At 41.0% G+C, this 27540-nt stretch overlaps 3 protein-coding genes across 3 annotated transcripts in view; 1 reads left to right on the plus strand and 2 right to left on the minus strand.

Moving 5' to 3' along the window:
- The window catches only part of DNAH12 (dynein axonemal heavy chain 12), a 56585-nt gene extending 50530 nt beyond the window's left edge, over positions 1 to 6055 (minus strand). The window contains 8 exon segments of the mRNA XM_058844575.1: positions 465 to 674; positions 1064 to 1259; positions 1935 to 2093; positions 2939 to 3017; positions 4155 to 4340; positions 5270 to 5300; positions 5572 to 5671; positions 5892 to 6055. Coding sequence (XP_058700558.1) covers positions 465 to 674; positions 1064 to 1259; positions 1935 to 2093; positions 2939 to 3017; positions 4155 to 4340; positions 5270 to 5300; positions 5572 to 5671; positions 5892 to 6055 — 1125 coding nt within the window.
- A 1501-nt stretch (positions 6056 to 7556) lies between these two features.
- On the plus strand, positions 7557 to 12222 carry PDE12 (phosphodiesterase 12). Its single transcript, XM_058845086.1, has 3 exons — positions 7557 to 8831; positions 9857 to 9935; positions 10624 to 12222. The coding sequence occupies exons 1-3, from the start codon at positions 7593 to 7595 to the stop codon at positions 11064 to 11066; spliced, it is 1761 nt and encodes a 586-aa protein (XP_058701069.1). The 5' UTR covers positions 7557 to 7592; the 3' UTR covers positions 11067 to 12222.
- A 3680-nt stretch (positions 12223 to 15902) lies between these two features.
- On the minus strand, positions 15903 to 26878 carry ARF4 (ADP ribosylation factor 4). The gene is made up of 6 exons (XM_058845000.1): positions 26553 to 26878; positions 20471 to 20551; positions 19879 to 19988; positions 18701 to 18772; positions 18063 to 18188; positions 15903 to 17185 (listed from the first exon to the last, which is right to left on the minus strand). The coding sequence occupies exons 1-6, from the start codon at positions 26617 to 26619 to the stop codon at positions 17099 to 17101; spliced, it is 543 nt and encodes a 180-aa protein (XP_058700983.1). The 5' UTR covers positions 26620 to 26878; the 3' UTR covers positions 15903 to 17098.
- Positions 26879 to 27540: the final 662 nt, after the last annotated feature.

Consider the following 27540-nt stretch of genomic DNA (forward strand, 5'->3'; position numbering starts at 1 on the left):
TTCCCTGGCACCACAGACAGGTTACCAAGACATCAGTCTTTTGACGTTGTATATATTAGTTTTTAGAGATTTGAGTATTTTCTGTTTCTTAAAAAGAAAAGGAATATCAACTCTAATTTTCCTTGTCTTTCTTTGGAGATCTTCAATTTAATGCAAACTTATTGTTAATCATCACACATATAATTAAAGACATTATTATTATAATTGCAGACCCAAAGAGCAGACTAAAACAATCAATGGCAGGTGCACCAATCTTTTATAAACAAGGAATTACAAAATTACTTCAGAGCCTGGAGTGCCACTGGGCATCAAGATTCATAATGTGACCTGTAGAATGATTGTGGAAAATCATTAAAAGCTGCATTCTGATCCCATTGCCAGGGTAGTCAGACTCCTAAATCACAAGTATTTCCACATACTGAGCACCTTAACAATTACATATTTAAATAAAGCCAAAAGCACACCTGAAGAGTCTGTCCTATACAATCTACTACAAACAGAATTGCTTCTTCTAGGTCTTCTAAGCTTGGATAAAACTCCATTCTATTTTCATCGAAAGTCAAGTCCATCTTAAATAAAGGCAGATTACTTCTGTCTTCAGGATCAAAAAGTTTCACAAAAACTTCAGTCGATCTTTGCAGTAATTCTTTCACCTAGGTAATAACATAGATCACCTATTAGTTGATATAAAAAAGGCTCCACCCATTTTTCATTCATTCAGTAAGCCAGGAGTTCCATTCATTTTAGCACTTCTGGCCTGATTCATGGATAACTGAAGCAGTGTGAATTTTTCTAATAACGCCAGTGGGTATTAGTCCCAGCCCTTAAATGATGAAAACCAATGAACAAGTAATCATTTCAGTAAAGTCCATGCTTTTATTTTTTGCTACAAAAGTAAGCCAGTTACTAATACATGTATGTAGAAGTGAAATATCTTGAATGCATTTTCATCTATTTTTTTTCAAATACAATTATTTTATTAGGTTATTGTTCCATAATTCTTCTACAAAGCAGGTATTGTTTTAATCCCATTAAGTTTATCACAGGGAGGAAAGATATTTACCTGATTAGACATAAGCACAGCCACACAGTTACAAAAAGACTCAAGCTGATCCAACTGTACACCATCCAAGGCCTCCGACTGAGTAAAGTGACTGAAAACTCTCTGGTACCATGTACGCATTATCTCGTCTTCTGCTTTAGAACAGCTTAAAGATGCATCAGTTTTAAAAGATCTACAGTCAACTGGTCCTTTCAATCTAGAAAAGAAAGGTACAGGCAACTTTATAAACAAAATTTAAACAAACCAAACATGGAGAAAGGTGGCAATACAAACCCCTATATTATAAACCTAGTCTTTCTCTAGCAGAAAGCACAGTAGGAACTTACGCATTGCTTCAGTAGACTAAAAGGAAAGAAAAAGCCTGCCTCAAACTCCAGGATTTGCAGAACAATTACCAGAGAAAATAATGGGGAAAAATATTTTGAAAATCATCTTTTTGAAAACTATGAAAATTTCAAGTTCCAAGATTAAACAGAAAGTTCAACTGATGAAAACCAGCAAGAAGGCTGATCTTCAGGGTTAGCATAGAATTCCCTACAGATGATAATGCTACTAGAAGTTGATTTTTCAGATACTACATTAAACAGATTTCTATGGGAATTAAGCATTAAGAAAAAGTGAATAATGGGGAGAATTTGACAGAATTAAAGGCAAAATACAAATCTAAAGGTCAGATAATACCAACAACTTGAACAACAATAAAATACATAACAGAGAGAAGTCACATGGTCATAACACAGAGTAACTTAATCACGGTACATTAAAATGGGGCATCAAAAATTGTCTATGATACATAATAGAATTGAGCAAGATCATCTTTGCCAGCTTCAAAAACCTATATGGGTCAATAATTCAGCAGAACAGACTTTACCTGGAACTAGAGAAATCCACTACAAGAAAGTTAAAGAATGCTGTATAACCAAAATCCAGTAGAGTTTTCATTGTGGGGTGAAGAATATGTAAGTTGGACATAATTTCTTTTTTTGCTTTGATATAACTGTTATGCCATGTACTAGAAAAATCCAAGCCTCTAAAAAAGAAAAACCATAAAAAACCCAAACAAAACATATAAACAAACAAAAATTAAGAGCTGAAGCACTACTTGAATAAAGTACTCATATATAAAAGGCAGTATTCAAAAGATCATTCTCTAGTGTGAGCAGTTAATGTCACACACATGTCCCCACTACCATGCAGTAGAAGTCCTAAAGATACTCTGTCTGATAAAACATGCTTTATCCTCTATGGTACTCCATAGAAATCATCTCCTCGTAGAGAAGCCCATTCAATGTAAATTCCTAACGTCACCAACTACTATCAGGAACCATTTATCCACAGATTCGGATAGCACACACTCTGATGCATCAGCAAATGGTGCAATTTGGGTATTTATATTCTGTCCACCTGAACTCCTTTTCCATGATGGGAGGGCATAGTAATTTTGCCTTCAGTCTCAAGATTTCATCTCATAAAACCAAAATTGCCTAAAACCTTAGCATTATATGCAGATTTAGGATGCCAAAGTACTGTACAATGCTGCTATATGCCAGAAAACTGCCCCATACACACACAGTTCATTCCAGAGGTGGCTGCACTGTGACTTTGGGTACACAGAGCCAGGTTTAATTCGCAGTCATGAGTGCTGCTCTATATAACTGTAACAACAGTAATAAAACACTGTCAGTGCTAAAACTTTGAAGAGCATTCAAATAAGAGATGTTAAAATGTAAGACCTTCTACAGAGATTGAAAAATATCCCAGTATGGGGCCCCAGAATTCATCTTGTCCCATAACTCTGTCCACACAGCTCAACAAGAATGTCCCTCATGTAACTGTGTCTTGCCAGTGGGTTATTTTCTAACTTAATCCACTCACAGAGGTAATAAAGGCAAAGGTGCCTCATCTTCCAACTTATCAAGTTCTTTTATGTCTGGTTTAACAAGAGCTCTTCTCACTAAGAAAAAAAATACATGAAAATTAGAAGGAAAATTAGGCCATATTCAATAGTCATTGTACTTCCTTGAACCAAGCACATAGTAGGATGAAAAAGTAACTATGTCACCCTAGTCTACAAAACACATTCTCCCAAAGGTGCTCAAAAACAACAGCTTCTGCTAAATTTTTATACAGATTCAGATGCCTTAATTCCAGTTCTGGCTCCTGTTCCTGAAGGTTTTCAGTTGGGTTTGTGTTTAAATAATTAAATTTATAGCCCTGCAAGGAGCAAGGAGTTGGGCTCTGATCCTTATGGACCCCTTCCAATTTGATATATTCTATGATTGCAAGAATTGATAGCAACTTCATTACATAATTACAGTGAGATATTATAATTATGCCACTGATGACATTACAAAGAAATTAGCCTAATGTTAAATTGTTTATTTTTTAATCTACATTTTAAAAAGTATCAGCCATTCATTAAATAGTAACAAAACTAGGCTCGATTTCAGATTCCAGTCACTAGAAATACAAAATAAATTAATAAATTATATAAAGGGAAAACACTTTCAAAATTCCAGTTCATGACTCTTTTTAAAAGGTTTTAAAATTGAAGTGAGTTGTATGAGTGATATCTGAAAACAGTAATTATCTTGGCAGGTTTTTATTGTGAGCTTCCTCATGCAACAAAAGCACCATCAGAAAACTCCTGAATGTGTTTTTGAATAAACAGCTTAAAAAAGCTGCTATTCCTGCAGAGAAAGAATGAATAGTACATAAAAAGTTTCTCCTTTCTTTAACAGTAAACAGCAATACATTCTTGCTTCAAATTAACTCAATAGGTTAAAGATACAATTAAATAGCATCAGCACCAATCAACGTTTTTGACATGACGCCTGCAGATGTATTTTTCTGCTTGAACTGTACTTTCAGCTGGTTAACTTTTTACTGGTTCAAATAAAATAAGCATGTTTTGCCTTAAACTTTATGGCCAACACACATTTGATGAGGCAGGAAAAGCTAAATCAGTAGTTAATTACAAAGATCCTGCCTGGCTGAAAGAACAAATCAGAACATTTTCAGCAGTAGAATATGGAGCTTATAATATATATATTAACATTAATATAAGTGCTGAGTAATTTGTAATACTTACACACACATCTTTGCATGCTTATTTCATAACCCCTTACTACCTCCTTTAAAAGGTCTTCAGTGAGCAGCTCCCTATCTCTGCCCTCCATAAGTGACTGTGGCACCATGGTGAGCACGGACCTCAGCCACTGCTCTTGGATGGGAACCACTGGATTACTCTGCACACATTTCTTCAAAAAGAGGTATTCTGCCTGAAAGGACAAGATTTTCACAGGTCTAATAACTACCTATGAATGTATTTTTGTGTTAGGCTTGGCAAAAGTCTCTTTTTATTCAAAATTCCTTAATTTCAAATTTTTTTGTTTGTTAAGGGCAGGGTATTTAATCTAATCTTTTCAGTATTCACTGACTAATACCCGAAAAGCTGTTCTGTGGTTGGTAACATGGTCTCTCTGTCTTAATGTTTAAACATAAAATATTGTACTTGTCAGTATGGCATTTTCCTTGGTTTTCTGCTGAAGTTTACGGCTAACAATAAAATAGTTCAAGGTCAAGGTTATTGTTCTCTGGACAAACATTTGTCTGACAAAAAGTGTGGACAAACATTCTCCATAAGGGGAGTGAGTCTTGGCCAAAGAAATAGGTATTTCTGCTTTTGATTGACAGTTTTGTTATAAAATCTCTACAGTCTACAGAATGAGTTTACCTAACAACAGCTAATTGGTGTTACCTTAGGCTAATTGATATAAATATTTCAACACTAATTTGAGTTTTAACTGACTCTCAGAGATGAAGTCTTACTTTAAAAGCTATACACAAATTTGAAGTTTAGTGCATGTTCTTCAAATTAAGGGAACGATGTGAAAGACTACTTTTTGTACAGGCTAAGGTACAATCTATGACTCAACTGAAAAAATCCTTAGGCCTGTTAGGATTTTTTTCCTAAGTAATGAACTTTAATTAAGGTTAAATTAATTATCGATAGATGCATTTTCTAAAACAGAAAAATACTTTCCCTCTACAGGACCAAAAGACAAGATTCCTATTTTGCTCCTATTCCATTTTCCCCCACCAAGACTACTTTTTCTTGTTTGATAATAATTCTGCATAACATACTCAAGAATAGAGGCCATTCACTCTTCTACTCCAAAAAAAAAGCAAATGAAAGAATTTAACTCACTCTTTTTTGGCTTTCTTCATCATCCATCTGTATAAAAAGAAACAGAAAATTATACATGAAGAACATAAAAACAAAATACTGGAAATATAAAATTTAGCAAATATTATTCCTAAACAGAGACTTTGTACTGTAGATATACAGGTAAACATTTCAATTGGATTACCTGAATATATAAATACATTTATGAATTACTGAGGAGCAAAACAAGTATATCGAAGTAAATTCTAAGAAGGAAAATAAATGTCCCAATAAAAAAAGAACTAAATATGCAAGACTTAATAAAGAAATACTTTCTCACTTTCTTCCTAGTGGAAGGCAGTTCTGTGATAGGAGGTGCAGCATCTCTCTGATCTGTTTCATCCATGGTTATGTAATAGACTTTGAGAGCTCGATCAATTCTAAAGTAAACCACAACATCAGAAGTGCAGAAAAACTGCAAATAATATATTAAAAATAATGCTAACACTTTAATTGATTCAACCTATTTTTTCATCATTACTAACTTCTTAATCACTAAACCTCACTATAATTAAACAAACGCCATTATTTGTCAAATGTCTAATGTGTAATGTTTCTTTCACTTGAACTTCAACATGTCTTGAATTACATGAAACTCACAGTAACTGATTAATCATCTCTTGCTGCTTCTTGTCTCTATGGTATGCCAATAGTTTCTTCTGTGATGGTGACGTTTCAGATATGACTGGTGGAGGTAAAGCAGCTGGACGAAACAAAGTTCTCAAAGTCCGTTTACTGGAAGTTGCTTCATCTGAGTGCTCCATCTAAAACCGTAACAAAACTAAAATGCTAGCATACAATCCTGTCCAGAAAGGAGCTTAACACATGCATCTATTAAGTTGAATGTACATAAGGCACAAAATGAGGATAAAGCTCAAGGGAAGGCATGTACACACAGAGCCTGCCATAAGGAAAAAAAAAAAAAAAAAAAAAAAAAAGGAAAAAAAACCACAACAAATTTGTATTTTGCGACTGGGCTAAGGTTCAACTCACAGACCAACCTTCTATAGCTGCTTAATCGCCTGAGTAGGGCTATTCCGAAGATTGACGGTCGGGTTCCCCCAGAAACACGATGCACAAACTCACCACTGCATTTCTACAGCGGAGCAGAAAGCCAAAGCTACATCCTAAATCAGTGGTAAGTCCTAAACGCGCACCAAACCAGGCGGTGGTGGATGCACCAAAGGACACAAAGCTCAGCTCCGGACGGCCGGGACGACACCGCCTTTTCCCGTCGCTCCCGCCTCCCCCAGCGCCGCGGCCCCGGCTCGGGACAACAGTGCGGTTGCCCCGGAGCCGAGGGCGGGCGGCGGGGCCCGGCCCATGAGGGGTGCCCTGGCCGAGATCAGTGCCTCTCACGAGGAGAGGAAAGAGAAAGGGAAAGGGAACTTGGAAAAACCCTTCCCTTGACCGTCTCGGTCTACCACAGGGTTGGCACAACCCGAGTGAATCAGAAAGTCCTCCTGCTCCAGCCTCTGCCCGCACCGAGCAGATCACAGCAAGAATGTTTGAGAAATTATAAATATAATACCCTCGAGCATCAGGTGGCTGTTGCTGAGCTTCTGCTTCTTGTACAACTATAATTGGAAATTTTAAGGACCTCCACAGATTTGCTACCCACCTGCCCACACCTGACAAAAGAGGCTTTCAAACCCTAATTTTTTATGTGTGTGGGCAGAGCCCCACGCGCAGAGGGTGTGGGAGCAGCGGCAGGGAATTTTGTGTGTTTTCCAAAGTCCTGGACACCTTCCTAGCGTGGCTCTCACTGCCCGCGACTATTCATCGTGAGGTCTCAACCCAGACGTGAAATGTTTTCTCACAAACACAAACCCAAACCCTTGGCGTTAAAGGATTTATGTACAGGCAATTAGCATCGGGGCGTTACGAGGGAGACCCGCCCACGCCTCGAACACCTGTTGGCCAGGAAGCTGCGCTGAGGAGAGGGGGTTTCACCGCTGAGGGAACAGAACCCGCTGGTTCTCCGGTCAGCCTGACCCAGGCCGTGCCGACCGGTTAACGGTGGGGCGCGGGGAGCGGGGCGAGGGCCACCGGGAGGTGGCGCTGCCTCACGGCCAGCAGCGCGTGCCCGCCCCACTCCCGCCTCCCGCGCGGCCCCGCCCCTTGGCGCGCGCTGCCAGCACGGCAGCCCCGCCCCGCCCGGCGCTTCCAGCTCCGCCCCGCCCGGCGCTTCCAGCCCCGCCCCGCCCGGCGCTTCCAGCCCCGCCTCGCCCGGCGCTTCCAGCCCCGCCTCGCCCGGCGCTTCCGGCCGCGCCCCGCGGAAGCCGCGGCGCCGCCGGGTCCATGTGGCGTTGGCTCCGCTCCGCCCTCCGGAGCCTCCGCGGCTCACCCGCCGCACCCCCGCACGGCGGTGGCGGCCGCCCGCCCGCCGCCATGGAGCGCGCCGTGGTGCGCTGCGTGCCGTCCGAGCCCAAGCTGAGCCTGCGGTTCGTGCTGCCCGACGGCAGTGCTCGGCACATGCAGCGCGACCAGGCGGAGCCGCTGGGGCGGGCACTGGCGCGCATCGCCACCAACGCCGCTAAGGGCCACGGTAAGGCCGGCAAGAAGAGCAAGAAGGCGCGGGCGGAGGGCGGCGCGGAGGGCGAGGCGGCGGTGCCGGCCGTGCGGCTGTTCTCCCGCGAGGGCGCGGCGGTGGCGGAGGAGGTGCCGAACGCGGCTGCCTGGCAGGACGGCGCCGTGCTGCACATCGGGGACGCGCGGTACCGTGTGGAGCGCAACCCGCCCGCGCTCACCGAGCTCCGCCTGCCGCGCTCGCTCCTCGCCGGCTTCCCCGTGTGCCCCAAGGTGAGCGCCGAGTTCGCCGAGCCGCAGCACTGCCTGTTCCGCTGGTTCCGCGAGCAGCGCCCCGCGGACGGCGGGGACGTGGCTGGGGAGGCCTGGGTAGAAACGGCGGCGGCCGAACGCGTGTTCACGCCGTCGAACGCGCTGGTGGGGCTGCGGCTGAAGCTGCGCTGCACGCCCGGGGACAGGGAGCAGCGCTACGGCCCGGCCCGCGAGGTGGAAAGCAGCGGCCCCGTGGAGGCCGGGCCCGGCGCCTGCACCTTCGACGCCCGGCACCTCTACACCAAGAAGGTTTGCGGCCACGGCTCCGTCCGCGCCGTCTCCTACAACATCCTGGCCGATACCTACGCGCAGACGGAGTTCTCCCGCACTGTGCTGTACCCCTACTGCGCTCCCTACGCCCTGGAAATCGACTACCGGCAGAACCTGCTCAAGAAGGAGCTGGCGGGCTACAGCGCCGACCTCATCTGCTTGCAAGAGGTGGATAAATCTGTCTTCGTGGACAGCTTGGCCCCGGCGCTAGATGCTTTTGGACTGGAGGGGCTGTTCAAGATTAAGGAGAAGCAGCACGAAGGCCTGGCCACTTTCTATCGCAGGGACAAGTTCAGTCTCCTCAGCCAGCATGATATCGCTTTCAGCGAAGCCCTGCTCTCAGAGCCGCTGCACAAGGAGCTGTGTGAGCAGCTGGCCAAGTACCCCCTGGTGCAGGAGAAGGTGCTGCAGAGGTCATCTGTGCTGCAGGTACCAGCTTTGACATGCCTTCTTCTCTTTCCCCTCTTTTTTCCCCCTTTCTCCTCCTCCCACTATCTCCAAGTGCAGCCGGGCCAGCGTTGTTGAGCCTCAAGCGGCAGAAGGGAGGTGAGGGATTGAAAGTTTGAAACATGGAACTATGGTCTCTGTTAGCTGGGGTAATGGATAAGATCAACTTAGGAACAAGAACAAAACATTGAGATCTTACTGAATTGCATATATGGAACTACCAAAATTTGGTAAAAGCAAAATTACTTTGCTTTAAAATGAAGACAGTTGTTGAGATTCTGGGCCAGGTAGCGATTCCTGGCTGGTGATTTTTTACTACTTACTTTTGTATGTCAGAATATAGTCTATAAAACTTAGATCTTATAAATCAGTTTTAAGTAAGTTAGTTGAGTATGCTGTATAATGCAGTTGTAATGCAATTCTTTAGCAAGTGACAGGGAGACAAATAAGGTTGGACAGGTGTGTGAGCTTCCTGATGCTAGAGGGTCTGCTCACAGAGCTGTTGTGCAAGTACAAGTGTGTAAGATAGAAAGCTGTGTCAGGAATTGCAGAAACACTGGTAAGTTTCCTGCTCATGGACTGAGTAGGACTAACAGGATTTCCTTGATAACTGAAATCACCTCCAAATTTTTGTTCAATTTAACACTTATGGAATTCTACATTTGCTTACTAAAAACAAAGATTTAGCCCCAGGTCTGTTACAAAGAGTGAATACAAAATAAAAATATTTCAGAATGGTACTGTCTGAACTATATCTTATGAAAAAATATGGCCAAACCAGACACAGTCAAAAGAATACTTGTTAAATGATGTGTTGGTAATATTTTGGCTGATACCCAGGCCTTACATACAAGATTAATGAAAAGTACAGCTCCTAAGTTGAGTTTATAGTTTATAAGCATCAGATTCTTTGAACTGGATTGCCACAAAGGCATAAGCTGACTAGTGCATTTTAAAATATATAACCTCTACTTAAGACTTAACAAAGATGCTTTTTTTTCTTAAAGGTTTCAGTTCTTCAGTCTACAACTGATCCTTCCAGGAAGCTTTGTGTAGCAAATACCCACCTATACTGGCACCCCAAAGGTAATTTTGGCACATTCCTGCATGTAGGATAACTGGGTTTGGAAAGATTTTTGCCCTTCTTTGGGAGAATATATTTCCCATAATTCTTTTGTAGCTAAAGCCTTTTCTTCTGGAACTGAGGATTTCCTGCCTTACTTCTTATCTAGATGAAATCAAGCCAGACTCCTAGGTTTATAGATTTATTTTTCTAGTGTGCCAGGGAGTCAATAGAATCCAGCTGACAGCAAGGCAAGTCACATTACACACAATTCACCCAAAAAGCAGACCATAAAATATTGTGTGTTAATGGTTTCCCAGGCCTGTTGAACATGGAGCTCTCCCAGGGTGCTGCCAGGAGAGCAACCAGACTGAGCTCCAGAAACTGTTAGGAGAGATTCTTCTCTTCTCAATTAGTTTTCTTTTGGTTCTGTGCCTTTTTGGGAATATTGTTAGGATGGTTGCCATGAAATGGAAAACTGCTGTATATGGGTGTTAAAGCTTCAGAGTTCTTGCATGTGCAGGTTTAATTTGAAATTGCCTTGTGACTCAAATTTTCGTAGTCACAAATTTTAAAGGCTTCTTAATTAGTGAAAACTATTGTAAAACGCAGGGTTGCTGTTTCAGAGCTATATATGCTTAAATGAGCAAGCCAGTGAGCATCTCCAGTGCTGTTCTGCATTATTTGAAATAATACTTTTTATGTCTTTAGGTGGGAACATCCGTCTGATCCAAATTGCTGTGGCCATGTCTCACATCAAGCACGTAGCATGTGACTTGTATCCCAGTATCCCAGTCATATTCTGTGGAGATTTTAATAGCACACCCTCGTCAGGAACTTACAGTTTTATCAGCAGTGGTGGCATTGCTGAAGATCATGAAGACTGGGTCTCAAATGGGGAGGAAGAAAGGTGCAGTATGTCTCTAAGCCATCCTTTCAAACTGCTAAGTGCTTGTGGAGAACCTGCTTATACAAACTATGTCGGTGGGTTTCATGGATGTCTGGACTACATTTTCATTGACAGAAATGCTTTAGAGGTTGAACAAGTTATTCCATTGCCAAGTCATGAAGAAGTAACAACCCATCAGGCTTTGCCAAGTGTTTCACATCCTTCTGATCATATAGCACTAATATGTGACTTGAAGTGGAAATAGAGTATCCCTGGCATGGTGCTTTTGGAGGTTTTCAAACAAGAGATTTAATGTACTGCTGGGGAACTGAGGTTAGACCCTGACTTTTATGCTACTAAAAGGAAAGCCAAAATGATCAATGAAGGGTTCATGTGTTTAATGGTTTTAATGAATATTGTCACACTGTTCAGAATATTTGCATGACAGTTTCCGCCCTTTTTTATATGCTAATGGGAAAAGATATATTGAAGACAGAGTTTTGAAAATTGGATTATCATATACCTTGTTAACGGTGTTTTTAAAGAATTAAAAATTATTTTGTTAAAAAAAATAGGAATTTAATCTGATTTGTAGGGCAGCATACAAATTGAACCCTGCTTAATTCAGAAATAAAAACAGAACACAAACCCAAATGGATTTCATTCGTTCCACTTTAATTAATGTAATGGTAATTTAAGTTCATAGATTATGTTGTTCACTTACCGTTACTATGGCACAACTTTCTAGTAAGTTGCATGAACAATGTACCAACTTCTAAAAAGATGTTCTTAATTACAAGTTAATAGACTTTCTATCAGTAATCAACTATTTTAAATTCAAGCTTATAATTTATTTGGAAGCAATTTGTCTGCCCACATAACATAGGTAATGAGGATAATGTTAACACCTTGTGAACCTGGACTACATGAACAGCATCTGCTTTGAACATACACTCCTTCTGGTTTGAGTCATCAGCAATAAAAGATACTGGAGTTTAGGACAACCAGCTTTGGATAGGAGGGAGCTTTTTATCAATATCATCTGTTTTCAGGTGGGGAGAGATAAGAACAGTGTGGTGCATTAGTTATCTGTGCCTAAATCTTTACAAAGAAACACAAGTGACTTGCAAACCTTTATCACAATTGTTGTATTTTGTTCCTCTCTTGCATACAAAGACGGCCTGAATTTTTAAGTGTTTTTACATGCATTTTTTCTTTCTAGAAATTGTGTAGCTTGCCCTATTTTGTAGGTTGTGGGGAAGTATATTTTATCCATCCCTTAACTGAACGTGTTGGAGTGGGTTGAATCATTTAACAAGCTTCTTGCCCTGCATCATTAGTCCACAAGAAACAAAAAGCATTTAGAAACCATTCACTAGATCCTCCTCTTTCACCTAATAAAACTCCCTTTCTTAATTGTCTGCCACTGTTGTCGGTTTGGGGTATTTTTGTAGTTACTGGTGTTTTCCATGGCAAAACAAGTCTGCCTGGGTTGATAAAAGCTGTGTACTCTCTACTTGCACACCTGCTCACTCCCCTGCATTCTGGTGCTCTGTAGCTGGGATTCACTCAACTGTTTAAACACTACTCAAACCAGGAAGTCAGTTTCAGGTGGGATATTTCCAAGGGTTGCTGGTGCTGTCTCTTGCCATAGTACTTGCTATGCTGTGAATGGTGGTGGTATGGAGAAGCTTTTAAATATCTGCTCTTTTCTGTTATTTCCAATACAATTACTACTGTTCTTTTGCTGCTGTAGTGTCTGGGCAATTGCCAGCTCTGAAAAAACAGGAGGGAAAAGAACCCCAAACTCCACTGAATAATGCAGGCTGGCAAGAAAAACATCTCAGAACAGTAAGACTGCAATTGTGAAGTCTGGAAGTGAAATTGTATTACTTATAAAGGCTGAGCTCCCCTTAGAACTTGGAAGAACCTACTTTTCCTCATTTTTATGTACTGATCTGTTACAGCTGAGTTACTTTGTCTTTTCCAAGCCCAAAATATTAAAAATCTGTAACTTGTCCCTAGTACCAGATGATGGAGCTGCTCAGAGAACACACTTGCCTGGTGCTTTGCCTCTCTTCCGAGAAACAGCAGTTCCCTCCCACTTGCTATGCTGGCACTTGGGCTACTGCCTCTGTTTTCCTGCAGAGAGGGAGTGCACAGGGAATCTGCAGGAAGCAAGTGGTGAGGACAAACACAGCACTGGGCCAGGTCCTTGCACATGGCAGATAATCCTTTACTATGTTTAAGAGAAATTCAGCCCCGTGAGCTGATGCTGGGGAATCTCCAGACCCAGTATCCTCCATTTAATTAGGAAACTGCAGCAGCAGCAGAGGCTGCCAGTAGCAGTAATTTGTCAGGAACTTGTTGCATGTCTGGAATGAGAATGCAGCACTAGCATCTAGATTAGGAAAGGCACAGTTCAAAAACCCGAGTTTTTTGGGGTAAGAGAACCCTTAGGTACACCTTTGGCCCAAAGCCCCCACGCTCCCAAGCTGTGTTTACGTCTGCATAAGGTAACAGATGGTGCTTCCTACTGCACATACGTTGATTTTAACTCCCATTTTGACTCCCCCTACACCTCTGGACCTTGCCCAGGAATTAATTCTTCATCTCTAAATCACATCTAGAACCCACATTGCTACAAGTCGCATTCAACTTGTCTCCATTTTATTTCATAAACCTAAACTTACCTGTACTTGTTCCTCCTCAACTGGAAAGTTCCATGCCCTTCACAACAAAAAGCCAGGTAGGATTTTCTTTGCATCTTTGTAAATATGTGTGGGATTTCTTTGTTTTTGTTACTCTACTTTCCCAGACCACCTGTTAAAGGAAAAAGTAAAACCTCTTTGCCTACTACTTGAATTTCCCATCTCTGATTCATTAAACTCAAGACAGTGCTTCCTCCTGCCTGGCTTTTGTCTCAAGAGGGAAAAGTTTCTTCTTTCACAGTAGCTCCTGGTGTAGACTAACTCATCACTCACAAGAACATTACAGAATTAAGGGCACTTGAAACACTGACCTTCTGCAAGGCAGCAGACTTGGCTCATTTTTAGGCTCTGGCCATTGTGAAATGTTTACCTGTGTATTTGATGCATACAAAATCAACCAAGTTCTGCCAGATCCTTCAGACTGGTCTGGCAACATGGAACTCCTATTATTCTTTCCCCTGACCATATTCCAGACAAAGGGGTCTCTTATCCTCCTGTGACAGTACTTGAATTCTCACACATCTCTTGTATCATTGCTGTTTTTGAAACATAATTCAAGCACTAAGTACCTTTATGTATCATGATAAAGCAAGCAGTGATGCCAATTATGCTTGAGAGGATGAAGAAAAGGGAGGAGAAAAACTGTATGAAAAAACCAAGGGGAAAAATCCCCAGTGTGCTAAGGTATCAGAGCTTTCAACATGTCAAAATTGTGTAGTTGCCTTGTTTCTTATATTCTTGGCATAGAAAGAAAATGGTTTCAAGTCTTCTGACTCTTACCCTGTAAGAGCAAAGGCCTTAAACATTTCAGTTTTGGCAGCTCAGCTGCATTCATAAATCCAGTGGCAGCATATAGAATATAATTTCTGAAGTCCCCATTCTTGACAAGGATGGGAAAGACAGACTTGGGCAAGGTGATGTGCAAGGTTTCATCACATTGCCCTCAAACTGCCTTTGTCCAGACCTTTACAGAAGGATTTCTTAGACTAACAAGTGACTAATAACTGGGCTCTGAATTTTAGTTACTGGCAAAACACAAACCAATATTTTATACAACCTGGGCTATTCTTGTAAGCAATGAAAAAAAAGAAAATCATGCATGTACTTAATATTTGAAAAATAAATTGTGTCACCATGGTCAAATAAAGGAAAACCCACTCATTCTTTAGTGTTTTGCTCTCTACAGTTAAGCTGGCCATTATTTCTGACACACTGAAATAAACCCTCCTGTATCAAGTATTACTTGACTAACTCCCCAATGCAATAGAACTTACCCATTTGCTTGAATATATAAGTTATACATATCCTGTGTATACAAAGAAAAATTTCAGCTACTGGAACTCAGGATTTCCTGTCACTACAGTGAATGAGGAACACATTTTTAGCAGCCTCATGCCTATTCAAGATTTTGAACTTCAGGGATAGCAGCTCAGTTCAGGTATTTTACTTCTGATAGGGAAATGACAAACCATGTTAGTAACTATTAACTTTAACCTCTAACTGTGTAACAAGATTAAGATAAACAATTGTTTATCTTAACCTACTGGGACTGCAAAAACCAACTTCTGTGAGGGACAAGTTGTCTCTTCTGAACAAGGTGAACCTTTTATAGTTTAATTCAAGGAACTGCATTGCTAGAAATGTGCACATCAACAGCTACTGATCAAATGCATGGGTATATCAGCTTTGGTTAATAAGTAATCAGTAATTCATTAAAGGTGCAGGCAAAGCCCTTCTCACCTTACACTGTCTCCTGGGTTTCCGTTCCATGTTGAAGGCATTTAAGGACTGTATTCAAAAACTCAGGATTGTTCCCTGCTTAGCTGTGCTCACAGTGAGAGCACCTCCTAAGAATTTAAACCTGACTTACAGCAGAAGCTGCCCAGGAGGGTGTTCTGAACCAAAACTAGCTTGAGTTTACCAGACCTTGTCACTGGGATTTCTTGTAGCAAGGGTAACCAGACCTGGGTGGAAAATGAGAAGCACTTAGCCTGAAACTGTAACAGAATCATGCTTTGAGTTCCTAAAGACATCAAATCATTTGGACAGCACGTTTTAGTTGGAGGGTTGAGCAATATTTGCTTCTATATAGCAGATAGGCAACCAAAAAATAGATTTTAAACTACCCAGTAGTAGCAGCCTCAAAACACATATTAATTTATGCCTTTTGAACTACAAAGGTGTAAGGGGACAGAAATATGAAAACAGGGAGTAGGACTTGTACAGAGATGATTTCTGGGGTCGATTATCAGCATTATTACAATATTTGCTATATCCCTGTAAAAGCACTCAGGTTACCTTCCCAGCTAGCCACCAACAGAATGTGTGACTCTCCTGCCGGGACCCATGTAGGTTTTAACATGTAGATAAAACTATGAAACAGACATGCATGCTTTTCAGGCAGTTCAAATTTGTTTTATTACAATTTTTTTAAATTGTTAGTATTTTCAGATCTGGACATCTTGAAAGGAATTTTAGATTTACAACTTCAAAAGACATTACAGAATTATGTAAGCCCCGATGACAGCTACTCTACTGCACTGTATACAACTTGGTTGCCTCCCTTCCATGTCTCACTCTACACAGCTCCAAGCAAGTGAAAATCTGAGACTGGTGTTCATATTCAAGCTGCAGGAAAGCTCAGTATACGGAGAAAGAATAAGTGATAATTTACATTCAACTATTTCAGGAATCAAGAAGAGCATACACAGAACTATACATTTTATAATTTTATTAGGAATAATTCCAAGTGGGTTATGAAGAAACTAATCCATTGAGTTTGATGAATTTTCCAAAATTTCCTTATGAAGATATGTTCACCAACAAACAGTAAAACTTCAGCAGAATTATTATACACTGGGCAAAAATAGTCAGGCTGATACCAAAAAGCAACATGCAACATAAAAAAAAGATACAATATAAAGGAAGACAATCTGCTGAATATTAAAAACAACCTCAACATGAGCTCTTCGCAACCAGCACAGAACTATTCTACCCATCAAATCCAATTCACACAAAGGCAAGTTGGGCTGACAGAACCCAAGGATTAATAAAATGTTCCTCAGTGCAGTAGATTTGTATAGTGTTTTAGAGCATTTCCTTGGCTTGGAACAAGCAGTATTAGGAAATCTTTTTGGCAAGGGAGAGAAATAAATACATACGGAATGCTACATTTTTAAATCAGCAGACTGTCTGAGGAATGAAACAGGGCATCAGTAAACTAAGAGTAGAAGGGAGAAAAAAAAATTAAAACATTAATTTATTGGGGCTCAAAGAGTATTCAAAACAGATCTTAAACATGTCACAATAACTATATTCAGGCATTTAGGCTAACAAGGGGAATAAAATCAGAAGATACACTTTTTCCAAGTTAAGGAGATTTTTTTTACCCAAGCATATTGCTACCTTTGCAACATGTAGCTCGGTAAACAATAATTGGCAACGAAACAAGTTGAAACGCTGTAATATCCTGCCGAAATATCAGTTCCAGATATTGTAATAACCAAGATGCAAACTAATTTTGTTGTAACAAGCCTAGACCACTTATATCAAACATGTCCCTGGTGAAAGAGTCATCCAGTTGGAATTAGCGTTTTGAGAGTTCATTTGACAGCCAGTCAAGTCCCTCATACAGACCAGTTCCTTGTGTAGCACAGGTAGCCTGGACATACCACTGTTAATGTAGAACACAAAAATTAAATTTAAATACTGACAAAATGCAAGCTAAGTTTTGACTGTATGTGACACTCATTAGGTTGTTATAATTGTGTGTTATAACAGCATTCTTTAGACAGCATTTTATGCCGTGAGTCAAATTGAAAAATGGTATTTTAAAAAGTTTTGAGAAGTACATGTAGTGTAGAGGAGGTTCAGACATTATCCAAAAACTCAAGTGTTGGCCTAGTAAAGGCTACAGCATAGTTTAAGGCATCAAGAAACAAATACAGAACTTGTATTTGGTTTACATGCTGAAAACTACTTCTTGTCTCTGAAAGACTGCTCTTCAGGAAGTGAACACAAAATTATCCACATGAATGGACCTCTGAAACAGCTTCTATGGTCAGGATCTTAAGTGTGTCAACACAGACACTCAGATTACAAATGGTGGAATAGTTAATGTGAAGCAAACCTGTGTCTCTAAAACTTGAGCAGATAGAATCTAATACTTCAGAAGCTATGTAATTTCCTCCTGGAGGTAGGAATGCAGAATGCATTTATTCTCCCAGAATACTGAGAAAACAGGAAAGCCCATCACATACTTTGTGAAATGCTGGATGTCTGTATTTCAGTGACAGACTGGATGGACAGTGTTTGTATGTTTTCAGAAAATGGTGACAAATGAAACACCTAAAACAGCTGAAGGCACTGGATTATATTTCTAAATCACTTACTTTGAACAAGGATCTGAATTATGCATCATAAAGTTTAACAGCAGGTGTGTGCATCTTTCTACACAAAGAGGTGAAAACTACCCTTTCCCTTAGAGGAACTTTATGTTCATGATATGTAAGAGGGAGAAAAGATTTCAGCAGTCAAAGTTTAGCACTTACAGTTCTGTTACGCAGAGACTGAAGGCCTAGTTTATCTGTCATTTCACTGATTGCCATGGCATTTGGCAGATCCTGTTTGTTTGCGAACAGAAGCAGCACTGCATCTCGCAGCTCATCCTCCTGAAGCTAACAGAAAAAACAGGCATGTTATTAAATTGCCTCAGTTAAGTAAGTCAGTTACTTCAACAAACATTAAAAAAATTGAAACACTGATTTAAGGGTTGTAAACATTTTTATTCTTGCTCCTGAAGTCATTAGTAAGTATTGAGTGAAATTTAACTAGTATACAACAGAACTCCTGCAATTAAGGAAGCCACCTTTCAATTTAAAAAGTTTAAATTTATGGGCACCTTGCTGATGAAATATTCTCTAGCACCAATCTGTTCTTCCAAAATTATTTTCTGCTGCATTTCTATCAAGGTTTCATGAATGAAAGGTTCTGACACATTATTAGTTTTCTACAGAGTGAAATTACAACTTGGTGCACTATGTGACCCAGAATTACCAGCTGAATACAAGATGCACTGTACAGACTCCCTAAAACTTCAAAATCCTAAATCTCTTAGGCAACCTGACAAACATCCAAAAATCGGACAAGTCAGTCTAACAGTGATACTTAAGAAGACATTGATATTTACCATTTTCTGCAGCTCTTCTGCTGCTTCCTGGATTCTCTCTCTGTCATTGCTGTCTACCACAAAAATGAGGCCCTGTAGAAAGTTAAGCAGATTTGAAAAAAATAATGTAAATGTGCAGCACTATCTTAAAACCGCCAAAGTATTCATGTTGAATATTGTAATTGCTTACCTAAGAAAGTTGACAAATTTAACAGAAATTTCTGTAAACAATGTATGAAGTGTGTCTGAACAACCACCTAAGTCTCAACTTCAAAATAAAGTTAGGGGAAAAAAATGCAGCAAAATTACATAAACTAACTCACATAAACACCATCTCCTATGTCACTGAAAAAACCCACACCCTTAAAGTAATGCCTGAATTTGTTTTAAGATGTTTGTATCAAACAGTACTTCTAATGGCATCTCTGTTATTCAAGTGTTCTTCTTACACAATTTATTCTTAACTTTTCAGTCTGAAAACCTTCCTTTTATCACTCTCTTCAAGGAAAGAGAAGTATTTTTTTGAAGTATTTAGTAACAGGACAGTAATAAGGAACTGAAATTACATATTACTCTATTCACAACAGTATGGTGGTGCAAGGTCCCTTTTATCAATCCAGACCTCTGTATTTTTCTGCACCAATCATATAAATTATGCTGCACACAAATATCATGGAAACAATTCTATATTCAACACAAAAAAATCCCCAAACTCACTCCAGAAGTTTTCCGATGCTAATAAGCAATTTACTTCACTACTTGTGAACCAAAGGTAACACATTTATATCCCAAAAAATAACTGCAGTCACATCAGTGTGAAGCTGGCACTTTTAAATCAACTGGTAACAAGATCTTTCACCGTATTTTAGATGCTCAGCTTACTAAAAACACTGACAGCATAGTAAAAGCCATGTATTTTAAGAGTTCCTCACTAGAAATCTGTTGCTCTGGCACATTACAGAACACTAGTAGATCCTAAATGACTTGATGCTTAAGAGGATACACTCATAACTAGGCTTGAAGCCTTCAGGGGAATAAATTAGCTTCAACTAGAATAAAATCTGGGTACCCTCAGCAGTTGCAGGAAGTAGTACAGAGCCTTCCTGAAAGAAAGAAAACAGCTTTCCATACGTACTCTAAAAAACCCAATGAGGCTTTACAAAGTAAGTCTTTAACTAGTGCCATCTGAGAACTCTTACCTGTGTGTTTTGGAAATAATGCCTCCAAAGAGGTCTAATTTTATCTTGACCACCAACATCCCAAACTGTGAAACAAATGTTTTTATATTCTACCGTCTCCACATTAAAACCTAAAAATGAAGAAGTTTAATTAGAAATAATTAATTCTAGTGTTAAAACATAATTCTAACCATGTTAAAGACAGATACTTCCTAAGGTACACGTCTCCCAAATATGTATAAAATGGCTTATCAATACTGAACTGGTAAATCAGGAAGAAAATTGACTGAAGGGAGAAAAAAGACGAGTCACTTAAATCCAAGTCCAAGTGGTTGAGCAAATCTTTCAGCCACAAACTGTGCAGCTCATGGTGTTTGGGGAAAGTGGTGCTACTGATCTGGTTCCTACTCTCCTGTGCATCTGCTACTGGCCATGATTGGGATTCTGGTCTGGATGTCTCTTTGGTCTGACACAGTTACATTATGGCAGTATCAGACAGTTCATGTTGTCTTGATTCTTACTCTAACAGCAAAGATAGCAAATCCCTGCACCCTTCAGAGGCCTGTCAGGTTTAGAGCAACAACAATAAAGATATAAGAACTGGTAGTCTTACCAATAGTGGGAATTGTGGTGACAATTTCTCCTAGTTTCAGTTTATAAAGAATGGTTGTCTTACCAGCAGCATCCAAACCAACTAGAAGGAAGAGAAAAATTGATTCAGTACACAAACTGAACTACAACCTGCTAATTTAAAAACATGTAATTTTACATGCAGAGTACTAGTTTTTTTTTACTGAGAACAGCTTTTTTAACACTCTTAACTCCTTGCTGATAAACTACTATATGTTTTTCCCTATCTCCTCTACCCAGCACTGAGAGAGAACTAGTCATGAAGAAAACAAGCTCAGTAAGATGCTTCCACTCACAACCTACAGGCTCACAAGTTTCTAGTAATCTTCCTTAGTATTTGTGTTAATTAAGCTTTATCATTCATGTTGGAAGTTGCTTTTGTGTAAATCAGGAAGATTTTAAAAGCTTAGCAACAATCTATAAGCAGTACACAATTTCTAACTGATCACATATTTGTTACTTCACTAACTGGGGAAGGCCTCACTTAATCTCATGCAGAGCTCAGCTTCACAGGCACATGGACCTACTGAAGCTGGCACTATACATGAAAGACACTTCTTGTCCCTTATTCCAGCCTCTCCTCTCTTGCTAAAACATTTCTTTAGCACTGACATATACATCAGGAATCTCTCATCAGTCCTCCACATATACCACAAGGGCTGTAGGTCTTCTTCAGGATATAAATTCCATACGGTGAGATCCACTACGATGCTTCCATTAGGAGTCTCCTTCTAATGACTGTTGGTCCAGAAGGTCTTCTGGTTGTACAGAAGACCTTTTGCACTTAAATTTACTCTTCTGTTTCTAAAACAAAACTTAAGCTTGTTGCTTTTCCATGTAAGCTATGTGGTAAATATGGGTTCTTTCAGAAATAAAACGAGCCTAAAAGACATTTTTTAGACATAGCACCAACACTGCAAGCATACACTGTAGTTTTCTAGAACTGTTTGTGAAACTGCTTATTGTCAAGCATTTCAGAACACATAAATAAATGTAACTCAAAATAGAATTCTTTAAATTAGAATCCAATACCTAGCACATAAGCACCTCCACAAACAGCAGGTACTAAACACCACAGCACAAAATGTCTATCATGTCATTACTAATGTCAGTAACATTTTGCCCAAACAAAAATACCTCTGATCAAAAGAATTAATTAGTATTTCTGCAAGAAACCAAATATTATCCTCATTTTATAAGGATAACACACATTCTTAAGCATTCTGAGTTCACTTCCTATTCTGCAACTGCAATATATTAAGCTTTAAGTGGTTTGCTAACTTGCCTATTAACAATACAACTGTCTCCTTATCATCGCAAAAAAAGAGGGATTCAAAATTACCTGCTCATTCAGCATGAAACCAAACTCTTGAAAAACGTCCTTTTTCTCAAGACACAAACTGCTGTTGTAGCAAACTAATTTAAAAAAACCTATCTATAATTGTCCTATATTCTAATAGTGTGCACAGGATTAAACATACCAATGCAGTTTCTTTGGTAATGTCATTGCATGTTAAAAAAAAAAAAAAAAAAGAAAGTTGTTTTAATTCTTAATGTCATGACAGCATGAAAGAAAGGGGGTGGGAATCTACCATCAAAACCAAAGGTTCTTTACTCCCAAAATGCTCAAAATGAAATTTAAAGGGTTTGAGTTTGCTATTAAGTGTTGGTCTCCTTCAGAACCACACACAAGCATGAACAAAAAAAGTCATGGTGCAGCAGAAATTACACAAGAACTTGCAAGTCATGAAACTTGTAAATGCCACAATTTTCCCCACACCAGTTAAGTGTCAGGTCACCTTGCAAAATCCTCTAAGCTGACTTCAGAACCCTCAAATATTCCACCTATGCTGAAAACCGATGTTTTTAACAGCACAATGCTTGAAGCCCAACACTGTTTTCACATAGCTCAACCTCATGTAAGCACTTGTAGGACACATAGATCTTCATAAGAACATATAATGCCTGTACATGATATAATAGGTTTCTTTTCCAGTAAATTAATAATAAGATAATTTAGTGAACCAATTAGAGTTAAAACTACTACTCACAACTCTTCTCTGATTGCTCCCCACCAAAGAGATTACTCTGTTATCAATATAGCACTGACAAGATCTGTTAAAATTAATAATATAAGAAAGATGCCATTGTCTACACCAACGGTTGGAGTGTATTTGAGGTTTATACTAACGACATAGATAAAGACAAAGAAAAAAGCTAATCTCATTCCAAAGAATACAGGAAATTGAGATCCATTTGAAGACATGACTCAGAGTTAAGAAATTAGAAACTAGTCAGAATTTTAAACTACTTGCTATATTATGAAAATACTGCCCCAGTAACCCACTCTACCCTTGCGCACCTCAGTGGTGCTGGCAGAAGGCTACAGTGCCTATGAAAGCACAAAGCCCAGACTTTGCTTAAATCCACTCTTACAACTCTTGATTAAGCTGTTGGACTTTGCACTGAGGCAGGCTGAGTTATGGGGTTATGGGTATGTATTTTCTTCTGACTTCATACTTGAGGCAGAAGCTTAACTGAGGGAAGAACATTATGTAAATCCCCATTACCCTATTTGCAAAAACTGCCCATTTTGGCCAGACTGCAAATGTTATGAAGTCTAAAGAAGCAAATCATGAAAAGCATACCCTCCATTCATATTTCTTACTCAAATTTGCAATTCACCACCCTTAAAAAGAACTTCAGAGCACTAAATCACATTTAATCTTTTGAGCTGGTAGGAAGTGTAACTATTGCTTTTAGTAATCCAAGAATATCCAGGTTTACATTTGAACTGAAACACTAAATGTAAACCTATGAACTACTGCCACATCTTAACTTCACCAAGATTAAAAGCTGCATCTTAAATCCCTAAACAAAGTAAATTTCCAGTTCTACATTTTCACTGATTCTACTGCCTGACTGGCCATTGTCAAGACCAAGGTGTAAAAGACTCAGTCAAGGGTATAATATTAAGCCACTGTACTGCAAAGCACCAAGATTACAATAAAGTACACATGGGAAGCATAGACCTGTACTTGCAACCATTCACCTTTAAACGGAATCAAACATCTTCCTCTAGCTGGAGAAGAAATACCTACAATGCTTTCAGGTGCTGCTAAAATCACTGTGGTTTTAAGCCCTTTATTCCTCTTAGAGTGTTTTATTTACAGCCTGTCAGTTGTGTTTCTAAATCTCAAGCTTCTAGTTCACTTGTCTTAGGAACATCATCCCTGACCACGCCACATCCTTCATTAACCAACTTCCTACTCTGATCACTGGTGGCTGAGTATCAAGCTGGCCTCTGTTATCACAGCACAAAACTTCATAAAAACTATAGGAAGCCAACAGCAGGCAAATCAACAGTTGTGTAAAACAGCACCTGCCTAAATAAGAAACAGTTAAATGACTATGATTTCATTTTGTTTTACACTGACACAATTCCCAAAGAACCTGACATTTTTCACCCAATATATTTAATAATTACCTTTGTATTTGAAGCTCCTGAGTAGTTACCATGTCAGTTAACACTTGCACAACTACACCAAGACACAGAACACTAAATTATGGTACTGAAAGGTGCACAGTGAGTCTGTATCTTTTTTTTCCAAGGACAAAAAATCACCAGTGAAGAGTTTTACAGGCAGGCACGTGTAGGGTTACGACTCAATGTTTCTACTCTTAATGCCCCAGTTGCCTAATCTGACTTTCAGATATTCAGCCCTATCCCACAGTTCCTTCTTTTCCCTCATGTTATATATAAAGAAAATGTGTGAATCTTCTTTTCATGCATTTCTTCCAAATAGTAACTTAATATTTTTGAAAAATACTTACTTATACAAGCACATTTTTTTTTAAAAACAATGTTTCAGTAGCAGTATAACATTAAATGTCTACTTCTTATCATAAATGGAATTTGAGAACATAAAATATTAACTGAGTGCTGTTGGTAATAGTCCCTGATGAAAAATACTCAGTTTCTGCAGAACTCAATAACAGTCTGTTTTAGAAGCTAAATTAACTCTAATTTATCTTCAAGTCTGCAGAAACAGAAGAAAGCTGTGAAAAGAAAGTTAGAATTATAAATTAATTAATGTTGATATTACTCACATATTTTTCCCCTAAGTACCTTACCCCATAAAGTCACTTCTTAATTAGTATTCTACATATGGAAACTTAAATGTTTGGCCTTGTACAGCCCCATTTTCAATACACTGAACATTATAGCCTTGAGGAAAAGTTTTAATTCTATCCCAGTATTCATTCAGACATCTCTCCTCAAAGTGCTGGTATAGTGTAGAATACTATGAAGAGATTATTTTTAGTGTTACAGTTACACACAAATTGTCATATTCACTGTAAAATTCTGCTTCTATACATCCAGTTTATGCCCCATAACACACTTTCACCGCAACATACCCCAAGTTCTACTCTCCTACACTTCTTAACAAATACAGTCCTGTGCAAATACAGTACAGTACCCTGATTCAGCCCTGCATTTTAATACAAGGCATTAAAACAAATTCTTTTAAGAAATATAAAAATAAATTAATTTGAACCAACTGCTAGAAAGTGCACCTTCCAAAGCCGTATCTAACCTAAATTTGACCTGATTTCCTACCAATGAAAAGCCTTGCAAGTGGTTTAGATCATATGACATCACTTTCCTGTTTTCCGTATTTTGCAGAAAGTAACAGAACTGCAAACACCTCAGACACTGTCTCATCCTACATCCTACAGTCAAGTTCACTTCAAGACTTGACTTCATTCATTAAGAGTCATATGAAGAGTCTGGCTGTTAGGGAGACAACCAACTCACCTCCTTGAAACCAACACATGTACTAAACTGTCTTGCAGGCTAAAATTACTTGGATTATTTTGAAACGGATGAGAGTTTCTAACTTCAGTCAGGTAAGACACAATAAAAATTATTGGGTATGCAATAATGAACTTTGCCATCACAAAATATATGGAGAACCTAAAAGACTGAAATTTTTAAAAGCTGCACTACTGTGTCTGCTGTGCATATCCAGGTAGCACTAGGGATGGGTGTGTGCCAGGAAGTTTCACAATTAGAACCCACTCCCCTTGCTGGCTATATCCAAATGAGCAATTTATTTCGTTTCTTAGGACAAGCTACTTCAGTCAATGGCCATGAACCAAATTCCATTCACTTTGGTAACAGAATTTGAGAAAAATTTAGAGGCTAGGAACTGTTTGTACATAAAGTTTGCAGGGGTGGGTAGGTGGGTGGAAGAAGGCAGGGAAGAACTCGAAGCGGAGGAGGAAATACCAATGCAGTATGTGCTGGCTTTGACCTTTTGAACTATAATTTCAAAGTGAGAATCTTCAAGACCCACTGACTTCAACTCCTACACAGTCCGTATCAAGGGAACATATAATTTCCAAATAAATAGATATTAAAAAGAAATCATTAAGGGGGGAGACAGTAAGACTAAGCAAGCACTGCAAGAGCTGCCTAGAGGGTTTTATCGGTTCGTACACGAGGCACAAAACTAATGCCCACGGAGGCTATACCGAAACGCCCTTTCACAAGAGTCAAGATACAGACTACAGCTCCCTACAGCTGCCGAAAATCGGCCATTATACGGCAGTTCTTACGCCCCTGGTGTTGCACACACCAGGCTTTGTCACATCCTGCTCGCGGAGCCGCAGTGCCGGGGCAGGAGGGCTCGCCCGGGGACACCGGCCCTGTCCGGCCGCAATTCCATCTTTGTTCCGCGCGCGGCCCGGCGCAGGTGCGAGAATGGGGCTCGGCCTCGCCGTGCCCGGCGGGACCGGGGGGCGGCGGGCGAGGCAGGGAGGAGAACGGGCACACGGCGGGAGAGAAGGAAGGGCCAGTACAGCCCGATCCGCACCCTCTCCCCCTCCCCGCTGCTCTCCAAGCGCCCCCCCCAGCCCATGGGACGGGCACAGCGCGGTGTCCGCGCCCCTCAGCCCGGGACAGAGCGATTTCCCCGCCATGACCCGCGGCCTCCCCTCCCGCGTCCGACGGGAGTCGGCTGCGCGGCCCCGGCCGGTCCGGGATCCGCGGTGGCCCTCACCCATAAGGATGCGCATCTGCTTCTTGCCGAAGAGGCGCGAGAAGAGCGAGGAGATGGTGAGGCCCATGGCGGCTCCGGCGACGCTGGGCGGCGGCGGGGGAGCACTGAGGGAAGGAGGGCGGGAGGGAGCGCGGCCCGGCCGGTGTGCGCGCACGGATCCCTCCGCGCGTGAGGGGAGCCCGGCGGCGGCGGCGGGTGCTCTGTGACCGGGGACCTCGCTCGGTCTCTGCCACGTCACGCTCGCCGCGGCCGCCCCGGTTCCAACGCGGACACGATCACGTCACGCTCGCCACATCCCCCGGCCGCGGCACCGCCCTCCGCCACACGGCCCCGGCGGGGCGGGGACTACAGCTCCCGGCATACGCTGGGCCGCTCTGCGCCCCGCGCTAATTTGCCGCCGCCGCGGGGCACGACGGGGGATGTAGGCGGGCGCGCCCGCCTGCCCCGCGCAGCTTCCGGGTCGCGCGGGGCATGCCGGGCGCGGGCGGGCCCCGCCCGGGCTGCGGGGACAGGTGGCAGCTCCGGTAACGCTCCGCTCGCAGCCGCCGGGCGGGGGGACGGCAGCAAGTGCCGCTCCCGGAACGCAGTGAGACACTGGTGCAAACAATCCTCGGAGAGGCTCCAAATGTACCCCAACAGCGACAAGGACATTTAATAAAAAAAAAAAAACCCAAACACTCCCCCCAACCACCAAACTGACACAAACCAACAAAAGGCAGCGCTGTGACATACTGTTCTATTATAAATTGTAGATATAGATCCACTACTACAATAACGAATAGGCAACCCGCCCTGACCCTCGCAGAGGCCCCGAGCTGCGGCGCAGGGCACAGCTCTGAACCGCGCTCTTGGCGTACGGGACAGGGAGCACCAGACCCAGGGACCTAAGAGCGGAGTAAAACTGAACGAAGCTAGGGGCAACGTTCTATTGACAGAAGGTATTTACTCATCCTTTACTAAAGAAAAACATTGTTAGTGATCTTTGTTA

The sequence above is a fragment of the Poecile atricapillus genome, chromosome 9 (assembly GCF_030490865.1).
Source record: "Poecile atricapillus isolate bPoeAtr1 chromosome 9, bPoeAtr1.hap1, whole genome shotgun sequence".
Classification (NCBI taxonomy): domain Eukaryota; kingdom Metazoa; phylum Chordata; class Aves; order Passeriformes; family Paridae; genus Poecile; species Poecile atricapillus.